Source organism: Mizuhopecten yessoensis, unplaced genomic scaffold (genome assembly GCF_002113885.1).
Source record: "Mizuhopecten yessoensis strain PY_sf001 unplaced genomic scaffold, ASM211388v2 scaffold8479, whole genome shotgun sequence".
Classification (NCBI taxonomy): Eukaryota; Metazoa; Mollusca; class Bivalvia; order Pectinida; family Pectinidae; genus Mizuhopecten; species Mizuhopecten yessoensis.
Window position 1 is genome coordinate 69,301 of NW_018407568.1, and position 19,525 is coordinate 88,825.

At 36.6% G+C, this 19,525-nt stretch overlaps 1 protein-coding gene across 2 annotated transcripts in view; it reads right to left on the minus strand.

Moving 5' to 3' along the window:
• Window positions 1-19,525, minus strand: part of LOC110456047 (nucleoprotein TPR-like) — a 56,874-nt gene that overhangs the window by 33,551 nt on the left and 3,798 nt on the right. Inside the window, exons 7-23 of one of the 2 annotated variants that reach the window (XM_021506571.1) lie at window positions 19,212-19,355; window positions 17,181-17,261; window positions 12,843-12,930; window positions 12,272-12,340; window positions 11,688-11,759; window positions 11,081-11,166; window positions 8,482-8,574; window positions 7,891-7,995; window positions 7,520-7,627; window positions 6,721-6,845; window positions 6,326-6,427; window positions 5,936-6,020; window positions 4,386-4,439; window positions 3,368-3,549; window positions 2,538-2,616; window positions 1,754-1,897; window positions 1,164-1,337 (exon numbers count right to left, since the gene is read on the minus strand). In XM_021506571.1, the coding sequence (XP_021362246.1) occupies window positions 1,164-1,337; window positions 1,754-1,897; window positions 2,538-2,616; window positions 3,368-3,549; window positions 4,386-4,439; window positions 5,936-6,020; window positions 6,326-6,427; window positions 6,721-6,845; window positions 7,520-7,627; window positions 7,891-7,995; window positions 8,482-8,574; window positions 11,081-11,166; window positions 11,688-11,759; window positions 12,272-12,340; window positions 12,843-12,930; window positions 17,181-17,261; window positions 19,212-19,355 (1,791 nt within the window). Of the gene's footprint in view, window positions 1-1,163; window positions 1,338-1,753; window positions 1,898-2,537; window positions 2,617-3,367; window positions 3,550-4,385; window positions 4,440-5,935; window positions 6,021-6,325; window positions 6,428-6,720; window positions 6,846-7,519; window positions 7,628-7,890; window positions 7,996-8,481; window positions 8,575-11,080; window positions 11,167-11,687; window positions 11,760-12,271; window positions 12,341-12,842; window positions 12,931-17,180; window positions 17,262-19,073; window positions 19,122-19,211; window positions 19,356-19,525 lie in introns of those variants that run through there. The other variant, XM_021506572.1, reaches the window with a different exon arrangement.

Consider the following 19,525-nt stretch of genomic DNA (forward strand, 5'->3'; position numbering starts at 1 on the left):
GTAAGACTAATCTCTGTGCATTACTTTGATGATTCTTACTAAGTAAGACTAAGCTCTGTGCATTACTTTGATGCCCTTTACTAAGTAAGACTAAGCTCTGTGTATTACTTTGATGGCTCTTACTAAGCAAGATTAAGCTCTAGATCTGTGCATTACTTTGATGCCTTTTACTTAGTAAGACTAAGCTCTGTGCATTACTTTGATGGCTTTTACTAAGTAAGGCTAAGCTCTGTGTATTACTTTGATGGCTCTTACTAAGTAAGACTAAGCACTGTGCATTACTTTAATGGCTCTTACTAAGTAAGACTAAGCTCTGTGCATGACTTTGATGGCTCTTACCAAGTAAGACTAAGCTCTGTGCATTACTTTGATGCCTTTTACTAAGTAAGACTAAGCTTTGTGTATTACTTTGATGGCTCTTACTAAGTAAGACTAAGCTTTGTGCATTACTTTGATGGCTCTTACTAAGTAAGACTAAGCTTTGTGCATTACTTTGATGGCTCTTACTAAGTAAGACTAAGCTCTGTGCATTATTTTGATGGCTCTTACTAAGTAAGACTAAGCTCTGTACATTACTTTGATGGCTCTTACTAAGTAAGACTAAGCTCTGTGCATTACTTTGATGGCTCCTATTAGGTAAGACTTAGCTCTGTGCCTTACTTTGATGGCTCTTACCAAGTAAGACTAAGCTCTGAGCATTACTTTGATGGTTCTTACTAAGTAAGACTTAGCTCTGTGCATTACTTTGACGGCTCTTACTAAGTAAGACTAAGCTCTGTGCATTACTTTGATGGCTCCTATTAAGTAAGACTTAGCTCTGTGCATTACTTTGATGGCTCTTACTAAGTAAGACTAAGCTCTGTGCATTACTTTGATGGCTCTTACTAAGTAAGACTAAGCTCTGTGCATTACTTTGATGGCTCTTACTAAGTAAGACTAAGCCCGTGCATTACTTTGATGGCTCTTTAAGTCTAGATCTTAAGGATCCCTGTGCCACTGCACTGTGGTATTTCCTATGTGCAGTAATCTCCCCTTCACTTCCATCACTATAGAACAACTGAGCCAAGACACTTCCGTTGGCCCGGTAGCTAAGTCGATTAGGGACATGGTTTAGCAGTCTGAAATTCAGGGTTCAAATCTGGGTCTAGTCCCTTCCTAGTCACCTTAATGGCCTCTAGGTTGGCCATGAGCATGGCTTGAGAGTGTCTCTCCCTCCTCATTGCCTCAACATCTTGTAGGAGGCGTTGTTCAGACTGCTTCGACAGCTCCTTCTCTATGCGTAGATTCTGTGCCTGGGTGTCTGAGCGGGCAAAGTTCTCCTTGGACGACATCAGATCCTAAAATGAAATATTTACCAGACCTTTACTTCATTCAGAAAAGAAGAAAGGAAAAGCCGCATCGTTTCAACTATTATTAGGTCTAAAGAATCACTTTTCCATTTTAGGGATACCGAATAGCGCAGAAATTGTGATGCATAATATCAGAGAGAACTTAAATCATTAGAAAAGATATCAAAGTTTTACTTTTTACACAAACAATGTATGTATTAAACGTGTCGCAACGTTTCAAGACCGACTGGTCCCTTTGTAAAGCTATGACTGAGTGAGTGATTTGTATTTTTTACCTGTACAACGATGTGACGAAATTGTATATTTATCATGTCACTCAACCCGTGACATTGGAAAAGATATTAGAATTTCAGCATAATATAAGTCACTGTAAACACATAAGCTGAATGATTTAATTAAGCTACCTGTCTGAGAATGTTGATGGTTTGTTCGTGTTTGGCGACACTAGTAGAATACTTCTGTACTTTGTCCCTCAGTGCTGCGATCTCCTTTCTGTAGCCTTCGGCATTACCCTGCAACACTTTGTATTTCTCCGCGGAATAGTCCACCTACAAAACAGTACGGCTAGTTAATGTTTTTATTCATCGCATTACCATTGTCTAACAAACGTTACAAAAACAACAAAATTGTTCGCATTAATTCTACAGGGCCTTCATTAGTTCTGCATATTCAAATTTCTAAAAAAAAAAATTCAGTCAGGATCTGTGACAAGTTCACTGGATCTATAAGTTGTCTTTCCTGAATATAAATATTTCATAAACTATCCTTTGAGTGAAAGGTTCTGAAACTTTCCTTCTTTCCTGAATATAAATCTTTAGTAAACTATCCTTTGAGTGAAAGGTTCTTAAACTTCCCTTCTTTCCTGAAAATAAATCTTTCATAAACTACCCTTTGAGTGAAAGTTTCTTAAACTTTCCTTCTTTCCTGAATATAAATCTTTCATAAACTATCCTTTGAGTGAAAGGTTCTTAAAACTTTCCTTCAAGAGCTGCCCCAGTAAATATCATCCCTGGGAAGATCAGTGCTGGAACCTCCTCACAACAATAGCGCCTAGTAAAACCTCATCACAAGCACCATCCAGTAAATATTTCCCATGGGTGAATATTTTTTAAACTTCCCCACATATTTACAGTACATGAACAGAGATAACCCTGGCGCTATGTGTATGTTAATAGTTCTGCTATTGACCTGTGATGACATCTTTGCGTTCTGGACAGTCATAGATGACAGACCATTTCTGTACTTCTCCATCTCTTCGTCCATGATCCTACAAATAAGATTTAATCTCAGTTCATGTACAAGTCAAATATCATGTATTGTATAGCTTGTAGTTCATATCCAGGTATTCAATCTGTTCTACTTTATATTTCACATTTCTGTTTCATATTATATAAGCATCAAGTTTATTTTGAGATTGCTTGAACTCTTCCATGAATTTGTGCAACTAGATTTTTGAATTCTAGAATTCATGATAGAGCCTTCATAATCAGCCTGGCTATCAACATATGTGGTATCTATTAAAGTTAATTCATTAACTTATGATTTACACTGCATTCAAGTTGTAAGATGAAAATAGGCACAAAAAATATTCCAAATCTGTACAATACAGATCTAGCAATGTTTGAGAGTAAAGATACTTTTAATAGTAGTAATTTTAAATTATGAAGTTTCAAACACAAACACGAATGTTTTAGTCTAACAATGGAGAAGTCTAAACTTGTATGTAGGGTAGATTTATCAGTATTATCACCGAATTAGATTAGTACAAGTCTGTATACTAGTCTGTATTTTTATAACTTTAAATGAAGCTTAATTAAACCTTACCTTTAGATTAAAATGCTTTGTCTAGTAAACTGCCCCATTTTTACACACAAAACCCCAGATTTTTTGGTAATGGGCCAAAATGCCCCCATAATCAGCAAGGCAAGAATATAAAAACTGATTCAAAGGTAAGGGTTGTGGAGTTGATTGATTTTACATCCCAATACAATACCGTTATTAAAACAAAATTCTCTCACTTCTCATTTTCCTTCTTTTCCTTCTTGTAGTTGTTGAAGTCCTCCTGTAGTTGTGTTAGGGCAGTTTTCATATCCTGTAAGGCCTTATCTGATGACGGGCTCTGTTTCATCCCGACCGGGGACTTCTTCACAGGAGTGGTCATACTCACATCGCCATCAGTCATAGACTGGGACAACGCCATCTGAAACATATATCAGTTTCAACTTAACCCTTTCACCACCATAGACCGTAATGGACTCATCCCAATAATTGCATGGTAGAGTCCATTAAAGTTACCTAGGGGTGAAAGGGTTAATACTAATATTGAAGTTCTTGTAAAAGTCTGAATTTTAAACTCAAACCAAAAATGTCAGGATTATACGATAATAAACAGCAAACTGTGAGAGCAGTATTTGCAATACCATATCATATAAATAACATCCATCACTAGTAGATATATGATATAAATAACATCCATCACTAGTAGATATATCATATAAATAACACCCATCACTAGTAGATATATCATATAAATAACACCCATCACTAGTAGATATATCATATAAATAACACCCATCACTAGTAGATATATCATATAAATAACACCATTCACTAGTAGATAATTCATATAAATAACATCCATCACTAGTAGATATATCATATAAATAACACCCATCACTAGTAGATATATCATATAAATAATACCCATCACTAGTAGATATATCATATAAATAACACATCACTAGTAGATATATCATATAAATAACACTCATCACTAGTAGATATGTCATCAATTATAAAATCCCACCTGTTATTAATTAATAGGTATTAGTCTCAAGTGTGAATGAAAATCTTTTTTCCCCCAGATTTGTTAAAAGAATTGATTTTCAACTTTTATTTCCTAAATACAACTTCACAGAAGACTAAACAGAGATGATGTACGTACTTGCATGTTAAAATGTACAATCCAGGTAAACATCTATAACCTTATATTTTTCTGTAGTTATAGGTTTGTGTGATGCTCTGGTTGTAACTTACCCCTGACTGGCTCAGCACTTTAAACAGATCCCGCTGTCGCACGATACTCTCCACCTAGAAATGGTTGAACGTATTAAAAGCTATGAATACAATATCTCATTAATGATAAAGTGTAATGATGAACCGTCCTACACAACATTTACAGACAGATACCTGTGCCTATATAGAGCTTCCTTTATGGTAGATGCAGAAAGACTATATTCACAAGAATAGGATTGCAATGACAGGAAAACTAATAGTCAAACTTGAGGATCAAATAGGGCAAAGTATTACAAGCGATCAATAGTCCATCAACTGCAAACAATCTTTGGTATCAAACCTGAACAAAGGGCTATAACTCTGTAAAAAGAGGGATATGTTAGACCAAATTTCAGTACGCAACACTTTGCCGTCCCAATATACTCGCATAGACCATATACTCCAAACAATCTTTGGTATCTAAGTTGAACAAAGGGCCACAACTCTGTAAATAGAGAGACATAAGACCAAACTTCAAGGCCACAACAGCTTGCCGTCACAATAATACTCCCATACAAAACTTGGCAGTTGTAGGAGACAACTCGTATGAGATGTGCCCCAGACATAGAGACAAACACCCATAGACTGACAGATGGAGTACAAATCGCACGAGATGTGCCCCAGACATAGAGACAATCTCCCATAGACTGACAGATGGATGACAAATCTTATGAGATGTGCCCCAGACATAGAGACACACACCCATAGACTGACAGATGGAGTACGTCACAATAATACTCCCATACAAAACTTGGCAGTTGTAGAAGAAACTCGTACGAGATGTGCCCCAGACATAGAGACAAACCCCCATAGACTGACAGATGGAGTACAAATCGCACGAGATGTGCCCCAGACATAGAGACAAACACAGATAGACTGACAGATGGAGTACAAATTGTATGAGCTGTGCCCCAGACATAGAGACAAACACCCATAGACTGACAGATGGAGAACAAATCGTTTGAGATGTGCCCCAGACATAGAGACAAACACAGATAGACTGACAGATGGAGTACAAATTGTATGAGCTGTGCCCCAGACATAGAGACAAACACCCATAGACGGACAGATGGAGTACAAATCGTTTGAGATGTGCCCCAGACATAGAGACAAACACCCATAGACAGACAGAGGGAGTACAAATCGTACGAGATGTGCCCCAGACCTAGAGACAAACACCCATAGACTGACAGATGGAGAACAAATCGTTTGAGATGTGCCCCAGACATAGAGACAAAATCCCATAGACTGACAGATGGAGGACAAATCGTACGAGATGTGCCCCAGACCTAGAGACAAACACCCATAGACTGACAGAAGGAGTACAAATCGTATGAGATGTGCCCCAGACATAGAGACAAACACCGATAGACTGACGGATGAAGTACAAATGTTGCAATGTTATGAATTCTGTACAGTATTAAAATGAATCCAAATGTCTTCCTTTACTACAGATAATGGCTTGAAAGATTTTATCACCCATTATTCAATGCGACCTGGTACCACTCATAAAAGACCTGATTTTGTCATACCATTCTAACTTGCTTGTCCCGACTAGATTTCAACTCCTGGATCTCTGAGTTGGCGATCTGCAGTTGTTCTTTCAACTCCTTTGTTCTGAAATAAATCAAATAATGTTTCAATTAAATGTGACAAGAAAATCAGGACCTGAGAAAAATGCTTCATTCGGTTATTATTACGATTTTTTTTTTTTTTAAAGATTTTCTCAACACATATCTAGATCAAAGCATGACCAAATTCTAAATTTGAGTCGGTACTGCTTCAAAAAGCAAAATGACAAAACAGCATGTATAACTGCCTCCAAATTCTGATCTTCAGCACACATTGTAACTTGCACAGAAATCTAACAACAAGCGGAATCCATTGCAGATATATGACTTAATTTATCTTAAATGATTTACTTTGTGTCGGTAGCCATCTTCTCCTCCTGTTCCTGTTTATCACTGAGTTCACGTATTACTGTCAATAAGCGTATATTCTGAACCTGAAGATCCTCAATGGTCCTGAAAACAAATATATAAAAGGTTACTACAGGTTCATGAGTGCATATACATATGCTGTAATTTTATGTATCGAACACTATGACAACACAGGTATATAAGTCAATTTCATTTTAAATTTCATATGCAAGACTGACCCTTCATCTAGTCAATAATTATTTTAACTTTAATCAGCTTTAAGTGAATGGTGATGTCAGAAGCATCCACAAATCGAAGTGAATAACTAAAACAAATATTTCTTATTTATGGATATTGTTATAACTCACTGACCTCATGACCTTGAATAATTAACTTACCTGAAGGTGACCAGCTTATCACTGATGACCTGGGAGGAACTGCTGACCTCTGTGGACGGCTGTTCTACTTCCCGAACAACACGCCCGCCTCGCAACTCGGCCATCTCTTTCAGGATGTACCGCAGCTATTGTCATGGAAACAGAAAACATGTTAAGATAAATAAGTCTCGGGGATTAACAAAGAAAACAACCTTCACTAGTGCAAATTCTGGTAAACAAATTGTGAAAGAAGACATCGCAGAAAATACAAACACCCTCATGAAATGTGAACTCTTACAAGAGACGATGTTTGTAAACTTTTTTGTGAAGTTTCATGATAATTGGATCGCAGAAAATACAAACAACCTCATGAAATGTGAACTATTACAAGAGATGATGTTTGTAAACATTTTTGTGAAGTTTCATGATAATTGGATAAGAAATTAAGTCAAATTCATAGTAAAAGCAACCTATTTTTTGCCAGTAAAAGGTTGAAACCATACCTCGAATAAGAGGTGATGTTCATGAACATGTTGTGTAAAGTTTCGTGGATGATTGGAAAAGAATTGAAGTGTGTAGAGTGGTGACATCAAAAATTCTATTTAAAGTGACAGTGTCCTCGTTTTTGACTGTAGAAGGTGGAAACGCCGACTAGTACAAGGGGTGATGTTGGTGGACACGCGTGAAGTATCATGACAATCAGATAAGAAACAAGGTCTGTTGAGCGGTGACGCCATTTGGGACACAAAGGTACGGCACATCCCTATATACCATCGACGACCCATCGTGAGGGTACATTGACTGAATGAAATGGTGTTACCTGCTTTGACAGATCGTTTGTCTGAAGCTGGAGCTTCTGATTCTCTCTCTGCATGTGATTGTACTTCCTATTGATGTCATCTGCTTCAAGTCGTAGATTTTGAGATTCCTGAAAGAGAAGGCAAAATAAACAACCCTTTCACAGCTCTACCAATACCATCAATGATCCAACAGAATCTTACAAACAAAACACTTCTTATTTCACACACCCCAAACCTATCCCTGTGTTGTATCCCAACTAACACACCCTTTACCTATCTCATCGTTTCATCTGATACCTTCGCTTATGTTTGGTTGTGTGCAGTCTTATTCAAACCAATTTTGTATTACATTTTCTTAAAAAGAGTGGAAACAAATCCTAATGTTACTGACCAACATGGAAGCATCGAGTTGTCTGGTCAGCTGGTCAATGTTAGCCAGAGAGTTCTCGTAATCCTGCCTCTGTTTCTTCAGTAGCGGGGCTTTCTCCTCAATTTCCTTTAATACAATGGCAACACAGATTAAATATTTACAATCAACAGAGTTTTTGGTCAGGTGATATCTAATGAATCGGGGAATATGATCTTTGCTTTCTTCTTTACTTTATTCCAGGCAGTGTTTGGTGAGCCCCATCATCCGTAATATATGTCTTCCTCCTTCCCCTATAAACCCCACAGTTCATTTGTTTTCCTTTTCATTGTAAATTTGTATACACAGTCACAGAAATTTCTTCAGTACAGATTTACAATCTTCTAGAAATCAGGGGAAAAAACATGTGTCATGTCCCAACTGATTATATTGAGCTGGATAATGATGCCAAATCAATGAAAAACTGAAATTCTATGGCTGATTATTTTCTATTCTGCAGAAATTATGTTCTTAAGATAACCATCTTATCAGTACACACATTAATTAGGCTTGGAAGTATTTATAAACATGTTATGGTTATTTCTGCATAGTCAAGTTTCTACACATGTGATTTACCTGCAGAATTTGTGTCAGGTACTGGTTTAGTCGCTGATTTTCTTCCTTCTCCAGCATAAGTGCATCAGAGGCCTGGACATACTCATTGTAGATCTGTCAAACACAAGTACATACTTATTGTAGATCTGTCAAACATAAGAACATACTCATTGTAGATCTGTAAAACAAAAGTAAATACTAATTGTAGATCTGTCAAACACAAGTACAAACTCATTGTAGATCTGTCAAACACAAGTACATTCTCATTGTAGATCTGTCAAACGCAAGTCCATACTCATTGTAGATCTGTTAAACACAGGTACATACTCATTGTAGATCTTTCAATCACAGGTACATACTCATTGTAGATCTGTAAAACAAAAGTAAATACTAATTGTAGATCTGTCAAACACACGTACATACTTATTGTAGATCTGTCAAACGCAAGTACATACTCATTGTAGATCTTTCAATCACAGGTACATACTCATTGTAGAACTGTCAAACACAGGTACATACTTATTTTAGATCTGTCAAACACAAGTACAAACTCATTGTAGATCTGTCAATCACAGGTACATACTTATTTTAGATCTGTCAAACACAAGTACATGCTCATTGTAGATCTGTCAAACGCAAGTCCATACTCATTGTAGATCTGTTAAACATAAGTACATACTCATTGTAGAGCTGTCAAACATAAGTACATAAGACATGAAGGATAGCTTACTTTCTTGTGTGAAACATTAAGGATGTTTCCCTGTGTGAGACATTAAGGATGTTTACCAGCATGAGACATTAAGGTTGTTTACCTGCATGAGACATTAAGGATGTTTCCCTGCATGAGACATTAAGGATGTTTAAACATCCTGCATGAGACATTAAGGATGTTTCCCTGCATGAGACATTAAGGATGTTTCCCTGCATGAGACATTAAGGATGTTTAAACATCCTGCATGAGACATTAAGGATGTTTCCCTGCATGAGACATTAAGGATGTTTCCCTGCATGAGACATTAAGGATGTTTAAACATCCTGCATGAGACATTAAGGATGTTTAAACATCCTGCATGAGACATTAAGGATGTTTCCCTGCATGAGACATTAAGGATGTTTCCCTGCATGAGACATTAAGGATGTTTACCTGCATGAGACATTAAGGATGTTTAAACATCCTGCATGAGACATTAAGGATGCTTCCCTGTTTGAGACATTAAGGATGCTTACCTGTGTGAGACATTAAGGATGTTTATCTGCGTGAGACATGAAGGATGTTTACCTGTGTGAGCCTACATACTTATTGTAGATCTGCCAAACACAAGTACATACTCATTGTAGCTCTGTCAAACACAAGTACATACTGATTGTAGATCTGTCAAACACAGGGACATACTTATTGTAGATCTGTCAAACGCAAGTACATACTCATTGTAGAACTGTCAAACACAGGTACATACTTATTTTAGATCTGTCAAACACAAGTACATTCTCATTGTAGATCTGTCAAACACAAGGACATACTCATTGTAGATCTGTAAAACAAAAGTAAATACTAATTGTAGATCTGTCAAACACAAGGACATACTCATTGTAGATCTGTTAAACATAAGTACATACTCATTGTAGATCTTTCAATCACAGGTACATACTCATTGTAGATCTGTTAAACACAGGTACATACTCATTGTAGAACTGTCAAACACAGGTACATACTTATTTTAGATCTGTCAAACACAAGTACATTCTCATTGTAGATCTGTCAAACACAAGTACAGACTTATTGTAGATCTGTCAAACACAAGTACATACTCATTGTAGCTCTGTCAAACACAAGTACATACTCATTGTAGCTCTGTCAAACACAAGTACATACTGATTGTAGATCTGTCAAACACAGGAACATACTAATTGTAGATCAGTCAAACACAGGTACATACTCATTGTTAATCTGTCAAACACAGGTACATACTTATTGTAAATCTGTCAAACACAAGTACATACTGATTGTAGATCTGTCAAACACAAGTACAAACTCATTGTAGATCTGTCAAACGCAAGTACATACTCATTGTAGATCTGTCAAACATAAGTACATACACATTGTAAATCTGTCAAACATAAGTACATAAGACATGAAGGATAGCTTACTTACCTGTGTGAAACATTAAGGATGTTTACCTGTGTGAGACATTAAGGATGTTTACCTGCATGAGACATTAAGGATGTTTACCTGCATGAGACATTAAGGATGTTTACCTGTGTGAGACATTAAGGATGCTTACCTGTGTGAGACATTAAGAATGCTTACCTGTGTGAGACATTAAGGATGTTTATCTGCGTGAGATATTAAGGATGTTTACCTGTGAGAGACATTAAGGATGCTTACATGTGTGAGACATTAAAGATGTTTACCTGTGTGAGACATTAATGATGCTTACCTGTGTGAGACATTAAGGATGCTTACCTGTGTGAGACATTAAGGATGTTTATCTGCATGAGACATTAAGGATGGTTACCTGTGTGAGACATTAAGGATGTTTACCAGTGTGAGACATTAAGGATGTTTACCTGCATGAGACATTAAGGATGTTTACCTGCGTGAAACATAAACGATACTTACCTGTGTGAGAGACATGCCAGACTTCAGTACTTTACTGGTCACAGAAGCAGTAGGAAACATACTCTCTACCTGGTCTTCACTGGCAACTGAAACAGACACACAACTTGTAGATGTTAAATACTTTACAATAAATGTATTACAAATCTCATAATGACTAGCCATAACATAGTGTTGAAATGAAAGCATGAAAACAAGGCTATAGTTGAAACGGTTGAACCTGTGAAGAAAACGACAGGCACAGATCTGACCCGAGGCTGACTTCAGGAATATTCTGCTTGTGAAGATTGAGGGGTCGAGACGCACCGAAACTAAAATGCTGACTATTGCTAGTTTGCGTTATTTCTTTCTTAAACAATGTCAAGCCATATGTAGTTTTTAAGATACGTTATGTAATTTAGTGGACGCATGAAAGAAGGCTTTAATATTCTTGATACATTGTTATTTATTCTCCCAAACTGTGCATTTTTAGCTCTGCTTAAAGAATGGTACAAGTGCGGTCGTTTATCGTTGAATATTTCTGCGCCACCTGTAACGCTTCAACTGGGATATGCGAATGTAACCCAACACTGCAGAAAACTGAAACATGTTTTGATGGAAGAGCACTTACTCCTGTTTTTGGTCTGTTCCAGAAGATCATTGGCGCTGACCAGTTCTTGTCTCAGCTTCTCAATTGTCTCCTCTGTAGAGAAAAGTAGCCACAATATACAAACAAAAAGACACAATTTACCAAAGAAAGAGGTCTGCAATAGAATCAAACTTTTTTCAATCAGTTAAATCAATTTCCGTCAATAATCTAATCCCAATATTTTTTTTGTCATTCTATGCAGTATTCCGATCCATAAACATGATATCTTTAGTATGATGTTCCCAATTAACCTCATTTGAATTTCCATTGAAAAACATGCTTCAAATGATAAATATTCCATGGCCATCCCCAAACCCAACAAATCAGTCCATCATAAATCCAAAGTTAGAGGTGCAGATTGAAAAAAACAAGTTTCAAATATTAGTACCTACTATTGCCCAAGTGTTTTACATCTAGATGGGCAATTTTTGTAACTCCATATTATAAAATTGAACAGATTTTACTGCATACCACTAAACCAGGTCTGATATGAAATAGGATCACTCTCAAATGTTTACACAGTTCTGTAAGTTACGACAAAACTGCAATTTCATTGTGAACATTACCTCTGCTTTCTATATCTACTTGGGAGTGTTTCGCTCCCTCCTCCTTCAAATTTTCAAGTTCAGTATGAGCTGTAATATAATTCAGACACAAGATCATTCACTTGAACCCAACAAAATACTTGTCTATATACCACATGTAGTTGTCTATACAGTGGCCAACAACATCAGACATTTTTCAGATAATATCTCTTCCCTGTAGTCTTTAACAATTGACAAATAACTTTTAACTAAATGATTGTTTTAGTCATGACGGTAAATTAATTTGAATTTCACATAAAAGGACATATAATCTGACAAATAATCAGAACTAAAATGATAAACCAAATAATTTAAAATAGTATCTGCTGTTTTGTATCAGTAAACATCAAAATTAATTCAGCATAAGTTTCAAATTCCTAACAAACTAAATTTTTTGTCATCGAAAATGGTCATCTTCATAAAAATAAATATTTCATTAATAGTCATTATATTACTGGTAGACAGAATGAGATAGAGACCAAGCTGATGATACTATTAAACTTGTCAAGGTATATTGGTAACAACTCTATAAATAGCTTGAATCCTGTCATACCATTGGCTGCCTCCTTCAATAGTGTCCTTAGTTCCTCTACAGCGCTAGTCAACTCCTTCACTTTGCTTTCTGCCTCGTCCTTAGATGTCTGTAACAATATTTAACTGATAAATACACAATGAACACCAACAATAACAGTAAACAGAGAAACTCAACACACAGCAGCATCGAAAACAAATTTGAAACAAGCCATTCGGATTGATATGTCTCACCTGTGCCCCACTTTGACCATCAATACACATGTCAAGTTTGGTTGGTGTAGCACTTATAGTTTCAGAGAAACTAATTTAAACACAACAAGAGGCCCATGGGCCTTAACGGTCACCTGAGTCTATAGTATTTATTTTTGTTGTTGAAATATGTACCAATTTGAGTAAAAAATAGTATAATGTTAACTTAACTTTGTCAGGACCATGAGCTGATCATTCCTAGACCAATTTTAAGTGAGATCGGCCTATTAGAACTTAGTAGCAAAATAGCGGCCATGGCAGCCAAATTGTATTTCTGATTGACCCGAAAAATAACAACACTTTGTCAGGACCATGAGGCGATCATTCCTACCAACTTTCAGTTCAATCGGCCCAGCAGAACTTGACTTTAAGTTTGAAATGTAAAATGTTAACGGACTACGGACGACGGACGACGGACGACGGACGACGACGGACGAAAACGGATAGCAATAGGTCACTTGAGCTAAAGCTCAGGTGACCTAAAAACATAATGTTGATGGAGATGCTGACAAAGTCAATGGACGATGACAGGTATAGGCCGCATCCAGCATTTGATACATGGGATGATATATACTACCTCAGATGCATCTATGGACCAAGTTTGGTTGGTCTAGCACTTATACTTTCAGTGAAACTAACTTCAATGCAAAAACTTAAGCATTGGTCTTGCTTCCGCTACTTCGTCACGGCGAGACAAAAATACATGAGAAGAAACACAAAATTGGGCAATTGTAAAAGAACAATATCTTCCATAAGATTCATCAGTTTGGAAATAAGTGATATCAAAGTTTTACTTTATACACACACTACGTACATTATTTGTGTTGTACACTTTTGTATTTGTTTGTGTATAAAGGTAAAATTAAAAAGGACTATTAAAGTAATAACTAACCTTGTAAAGGTCTGGGAGATGACCCTTACCAGACTTTTACAATTACTAACCATGTATGGGTCTATTAAGCGACCACTTGCCAGACTTTTACAATTACCAACCTTGTATGGGTCTATATATAAGGCAACCCCTATAAGTAACACATTTTTAATATTAACTTACCTTGTACAGGTCTATTTGACGACTCTTAGCCAGACTTTTACAACTTACCTTGTACAGGTCTATTAGACGACTCTTAGCCAGACTCTTACCATAACTTACCTTGTACAGGTCTATTAGACGACTCTTAGCCTGCCTGTAACAAAAACTTACCTTGTACAGGTCTATTAGGCGACCCCTAGCCAGACTGTAACAATAACTTACCTTGTACAGGTCTATTAGCCGCCTCTTAGCCTGCCTGTAACAAAAACTTACCTTGTACAGGTCTATTAGACGATTCTTAGCCTGCCTGTAACAATAACTTACCTTGTACAGGGCTATTAGACGACTCTTAGCCTGCCTGTAACAATAGCTTACCTTGTACCGGTCTATTAGACGACTCTTAGCCAGACTGTAACAATAACTTACCTGGTACAGGTCTATTAGACGACTCTTAGCCAGACTTTAACAATAACTGACCTTGTACAGGTCTATTAAGTGACCCCTAGCCAGACTGTAACAGTAACTAACCTTGTACAGGTCTATTAGACGACTCTTAGCCAGACTGTAACAATAACTTACCTGGAAAAGGTCTATTAGACGACTCTTAGCCAGACTTTTACCATATCTTGCCTTGTACAGGTCTATTAGACGCCTCTTAGCCAGACTTTTACCATATCTTGCCTTGTACAGGTCTATTAGACGCCTCTTAGCCAGACTTTTACCATATCTTGCCTTGTACAGGTCTATTAGACGCCTCTTAGCCAGACTGTAACAGTAACTAACCTTGTACAGGTCTATTAGACGACTCTTAGCCAGACTTTTACAACTTACCTTGTACAGGTCTATTAGAGGACTCTTAGCCAGACTTTAACAATAACTTACCTTGTACAGGTCTATTAAGCGACCCCTAGCCAGACTTTTACAATAACTTACCTTGTACAGGTCTATTAGACGACTCTTAGCCAGACTTTTACAATAACTTACCTTGTACAGGTCTATTAGACGACCCTTAGCCAGACTTTTACAATAACTTACCTTGTACAGGTCTATTAGACGACCCCTAGCCAGACTTTTACAATAACTTACCTTGTACAGGTCTATTAGACGACCCCTAGCCAGACTTTTACAATAACTTACCTTGTACAGGTCTATTAGACGACCCCTAGCCAGACTTTTACAATAACTTACCTTGTACAGGTCTATTAGACGACCCCTAGCCAGACTTTTACAATAACTTACCTTGTACAGGTCTATTAGACGACCCCTAGCCAGACTTTTACAATAACTTACCTTGTACAGGTCTATTAGACGACCCCTAGCCAGACTTTTACAATAACTTACCTTGTACAGGTCTATTAGACGACCCCTAGCCAGACTTTTACAATAACTTACCTTGTACAGGTCTATTAGACGACCCCTAGCCAGACTTTTACAATAACTTACCTTGTACAGGTCTATTAGACGACCCCTAGCCAGACTTTTACAATAACTTACCTTGTACAGGTCTATTAGACGACCCCTAGCCAGACTTTTACAATAACTTACCTTGTACAGGTCTATTAGACGACTCCTAGCCAGACTTTTACAATAACTTACCTTGTACAGGTCTATTAGACGACCCCTAGCCAGACTTTTACAATAACTTACCTTGTACAGGTCTATTAGACGACCCCTAGCCAGACTTTTACAATAACTTACCTTGTACAGGTCTATTAGACGACCCCTAGCCAGACTTTTACAATAACTTACCTTGTACAGGTCTATTAGACGACCCCTAGCCAGACTTTTACAATAACTTACCTTGTACAGGTCTATTAGACGACCCCTAGCCAGACTTTTACAATAACTTACCTTGTACAGGTCTATTAGACGACCCCTAGCCAGACTTTTACAATAACTTACCTTGTACAGGTCTATTAGACGACCCCTAGCCAGACTTTTACAATAACTTACCTTGTACAGGTCTATTAGACGACCCCTAGCCAGACTTTTACAATAACTTACCTTGTACAGGTCTATTAGACGACCCCTAGCCAGACTTTTACAATAACTTACCTTGTACAGGTCTATTAGACGACCCCTAGCCAGACTTTTACAATAACTTACCTTGTACAGGTCTATTAGACGACCCCTAGCCAGACTTTTACAATAACTTACCTTGTACAGGTCTATTAGACGACCCCTAGCCAGACTTTTACAATAACTTACCTTGTACAGGTCTATTAGACGACCCCTAGCCAGACTTTTACAATAACTTACCTTGTACAGGTCTATTAGACGACCCCTAGCCAGACTTTTACAATAACTTACCTTGTACAGGTCTATTAGACGACCCCTAGCCAGACTTTTACAATAACTTACCTTGTACAGGTCTATTAGACGACCCCTAGCCAGACTTTTACAATAACTTACCTTGTACAGGTCTATTAGACGACCCCTAGCCAGACTTTTACAATAACTTACCTTGTACAGGTCTATTAGACGACCCCTAGCCAGACTTTTACAATAACTTACCTTGTACAGGTCTATTAGACGACCCCTAGCCAGACTTTTACAATAACTTACCTTGTACAGGTCTATTAGACGACCCCTAGCCAGACTTTTACAATAACTTACCTTGTACAGGTCTATTAGACGACCCCTAGCCAGACTTTTACAATAACTTACCTTGTACAGGTCTATTAGACGACCCCTAGCCAGACTTTTACAATAACTTACCTTGTACAGGTCTATTAGACGACCCCTAGCCAGACTTTTACAATAACTTACCTTGTACAGGTCTATTAGACGACCCCTAGCCAGACTTTTACAATAACTTACCTTGTACAGGTCTATTAGACGACCCCTAGCCAGACTTTTACAATAACTTACCTTGTACAGGTCTATTAGACGACCCCTAGCCAGACTTTTACAATAACTTACCTTGTACAGGTCTATTAGACGACCCCTAGCCAGACTTTTACAATAACTTACCTTGTACAGGTCTATTAGACGACTCTTAGCCAGACTTTTACAATAACTTACCTTGTACAGGTCTATTAGACGACTCTTAGCCAGACTTTTACAATAACTAACCTTGTACAGGTCTATTAGACGACTCTTTGCCTGCAGTTCCTGGTTAAATTGGTCCTCTGACTGAGCCATTCCATTTCTGGCCTGTAAATGTAAGCGGTTTGTTAACTTAGAGTGAAGAAATATTCAATAATGTGGGAAAAAAAATACCATGTTCCATTTTTCAAATGTATTCCGGGATTAAATATTTTTGCTAGCAAGACCTTTGAGATAACCTTAATTTCTACACCTATAAATTTTGTAACCTTGAAATGTCCTCAGTATTGTTATTGATGTATATGACTATAATTATTTTACAGTTTTTCCCACAAGACCATAGTTATTTTACAACCCTTGGCAGGTATGAGATTACAGTCTTCAGCAATCAGATCTAAAGGAAAGATACCATAAAAACTAGAAAGACAGGAAAATTCCTCAATCTACCAGCATAAACATTATTTTCTTCTATTTCAGATATAAATCATTTTGAAACTGAAAACACATCTTTAAAAGAATTCCTCTGAGATTAGGAAGACTCATATTACTGCTTCAGTTTCTGAACAGGATTTTAATCATCCATGCATCCTTCATTTTTTGTTTTGTTTTGGGGTTTTTTTGTGTACGAAATTAAAGTTATCTTACATGTACATCAGAAGTTCTTGTAATAGATTGTAACTGTATTATCTAACATCCTTCTGTACAAAACTAATATATTTTCCTCAGTTTCTGTTTTAGACAAAAATTAATTACCCTGTAATATCACTCTGTATTATTACCCTTTGATATCGTTCTGTATTATTACCCTGTAATATCGTTCTATATTATTACCTGTATTATCGTTCTGTATTATTACCCTGTAATATCGTTCTGTATTATTACCTGTATTATCATTCTGTATTATTACCCTGTAACATCGTTCTATATTATTACCTGTATTATCGATCTGTATTATTACCCTGTAATACTGTTCTGTATTATTACCCTGTAACATCGTTCTATATTATTACCTGTATTATCGATCTGTATTATTACCCTGTAATAATGTTCTGTATTATTTCCCTGTAATATCGTTTTGTATTATTACCCTGTAATATCGTTCTGTACTATTACCCTGTAATATCGTTCTATATTATTACATGTATTATCGTTCTGTATTATCGTTCTGTATTATTACACTGTAATATCGTTCTATATTATTACATGTATTATCGTTCTGTATTATTACACTGTAATATCGTTCTATATTATTACATGTATTATCGTTCTGTATTATTACCTGTATTATCGTTCTGTATTATTACCCTTTAATATCGTTCTGTATTATTACCCTGTAATATTGTTCTGTATTATTACCCTGTAATATCGTTCTGTATTATTACCCTGTAATATCATTCTGTATTATTACCCTGTAATATCGTTCTGTATTATTACCCTGTAATATCGTTCTGTACTATTACCCTGTAATATCGTTTTGTATTATTACCCTGTAATATCGTTTTGTATTATTACCCTGTAATATCGTTCTGTATTATTACCCTGTTCTGTCGTTCTGTATTATTACCCTGTAATATCGTTCTGTATTATTACCCTGTAATAATACAGAACGATATTACCCTGTAATATCGTTCTGTACTATTACCCTGAATTATCGTTTTGTATTATTACCCTGTAATATCGTTCTGTATTATTACCCTGTAATGTCGTTCTGTATTATTACCCTGTATTATCGTTCTGTATTATTACCTGTAATATCGTTCTGTATTATTACCCTGTAATATCGTTCTGTATAAGACTAATTATCTTGCATGCTTTAATTGATGTATGAGATTTTAGTTTACATCCTACAGTGCCTGTATGAGAGTAGGATTACCTTAATTTTACAGTTCCTATACCAAACAATAATATGAATGATCTTACATCCTTCAGTTTCTGTATAAGGCCGTCTATCATGGTGGCTATACCACACACTAATATAAATTATCTTACATCCTTCAGTTTCTGTATAAGGTTGTCTATCATGGTGGCTATACCACACACTAATATAAATTATCTTACATCCTTCAGTTTCTGTATAAGGCCATCTATCTTGTTGGCCTGTTCTCCCTGGGATGATTTCAGAGCCGCAACTGTTTCCTGGAGGAACGTGTTCTCTCCTATCTTTTCCTCCAACTTGCTCTGAGTTTCCAGAAGACTGGCTGTCTGTAATGGATCAAGAGTAAGCTCAACACTTTTAACAAGAAGTTGCAAACAATTTTTTGTTTCAAAAATTCAAATAGGATAGATTTGATGAATTTGATATGTTCAGAAAACTGATCTGATTTTTTTTCATTTCTTGCATACATTTTTGAGATTTTCTTTAATTAGTGAGC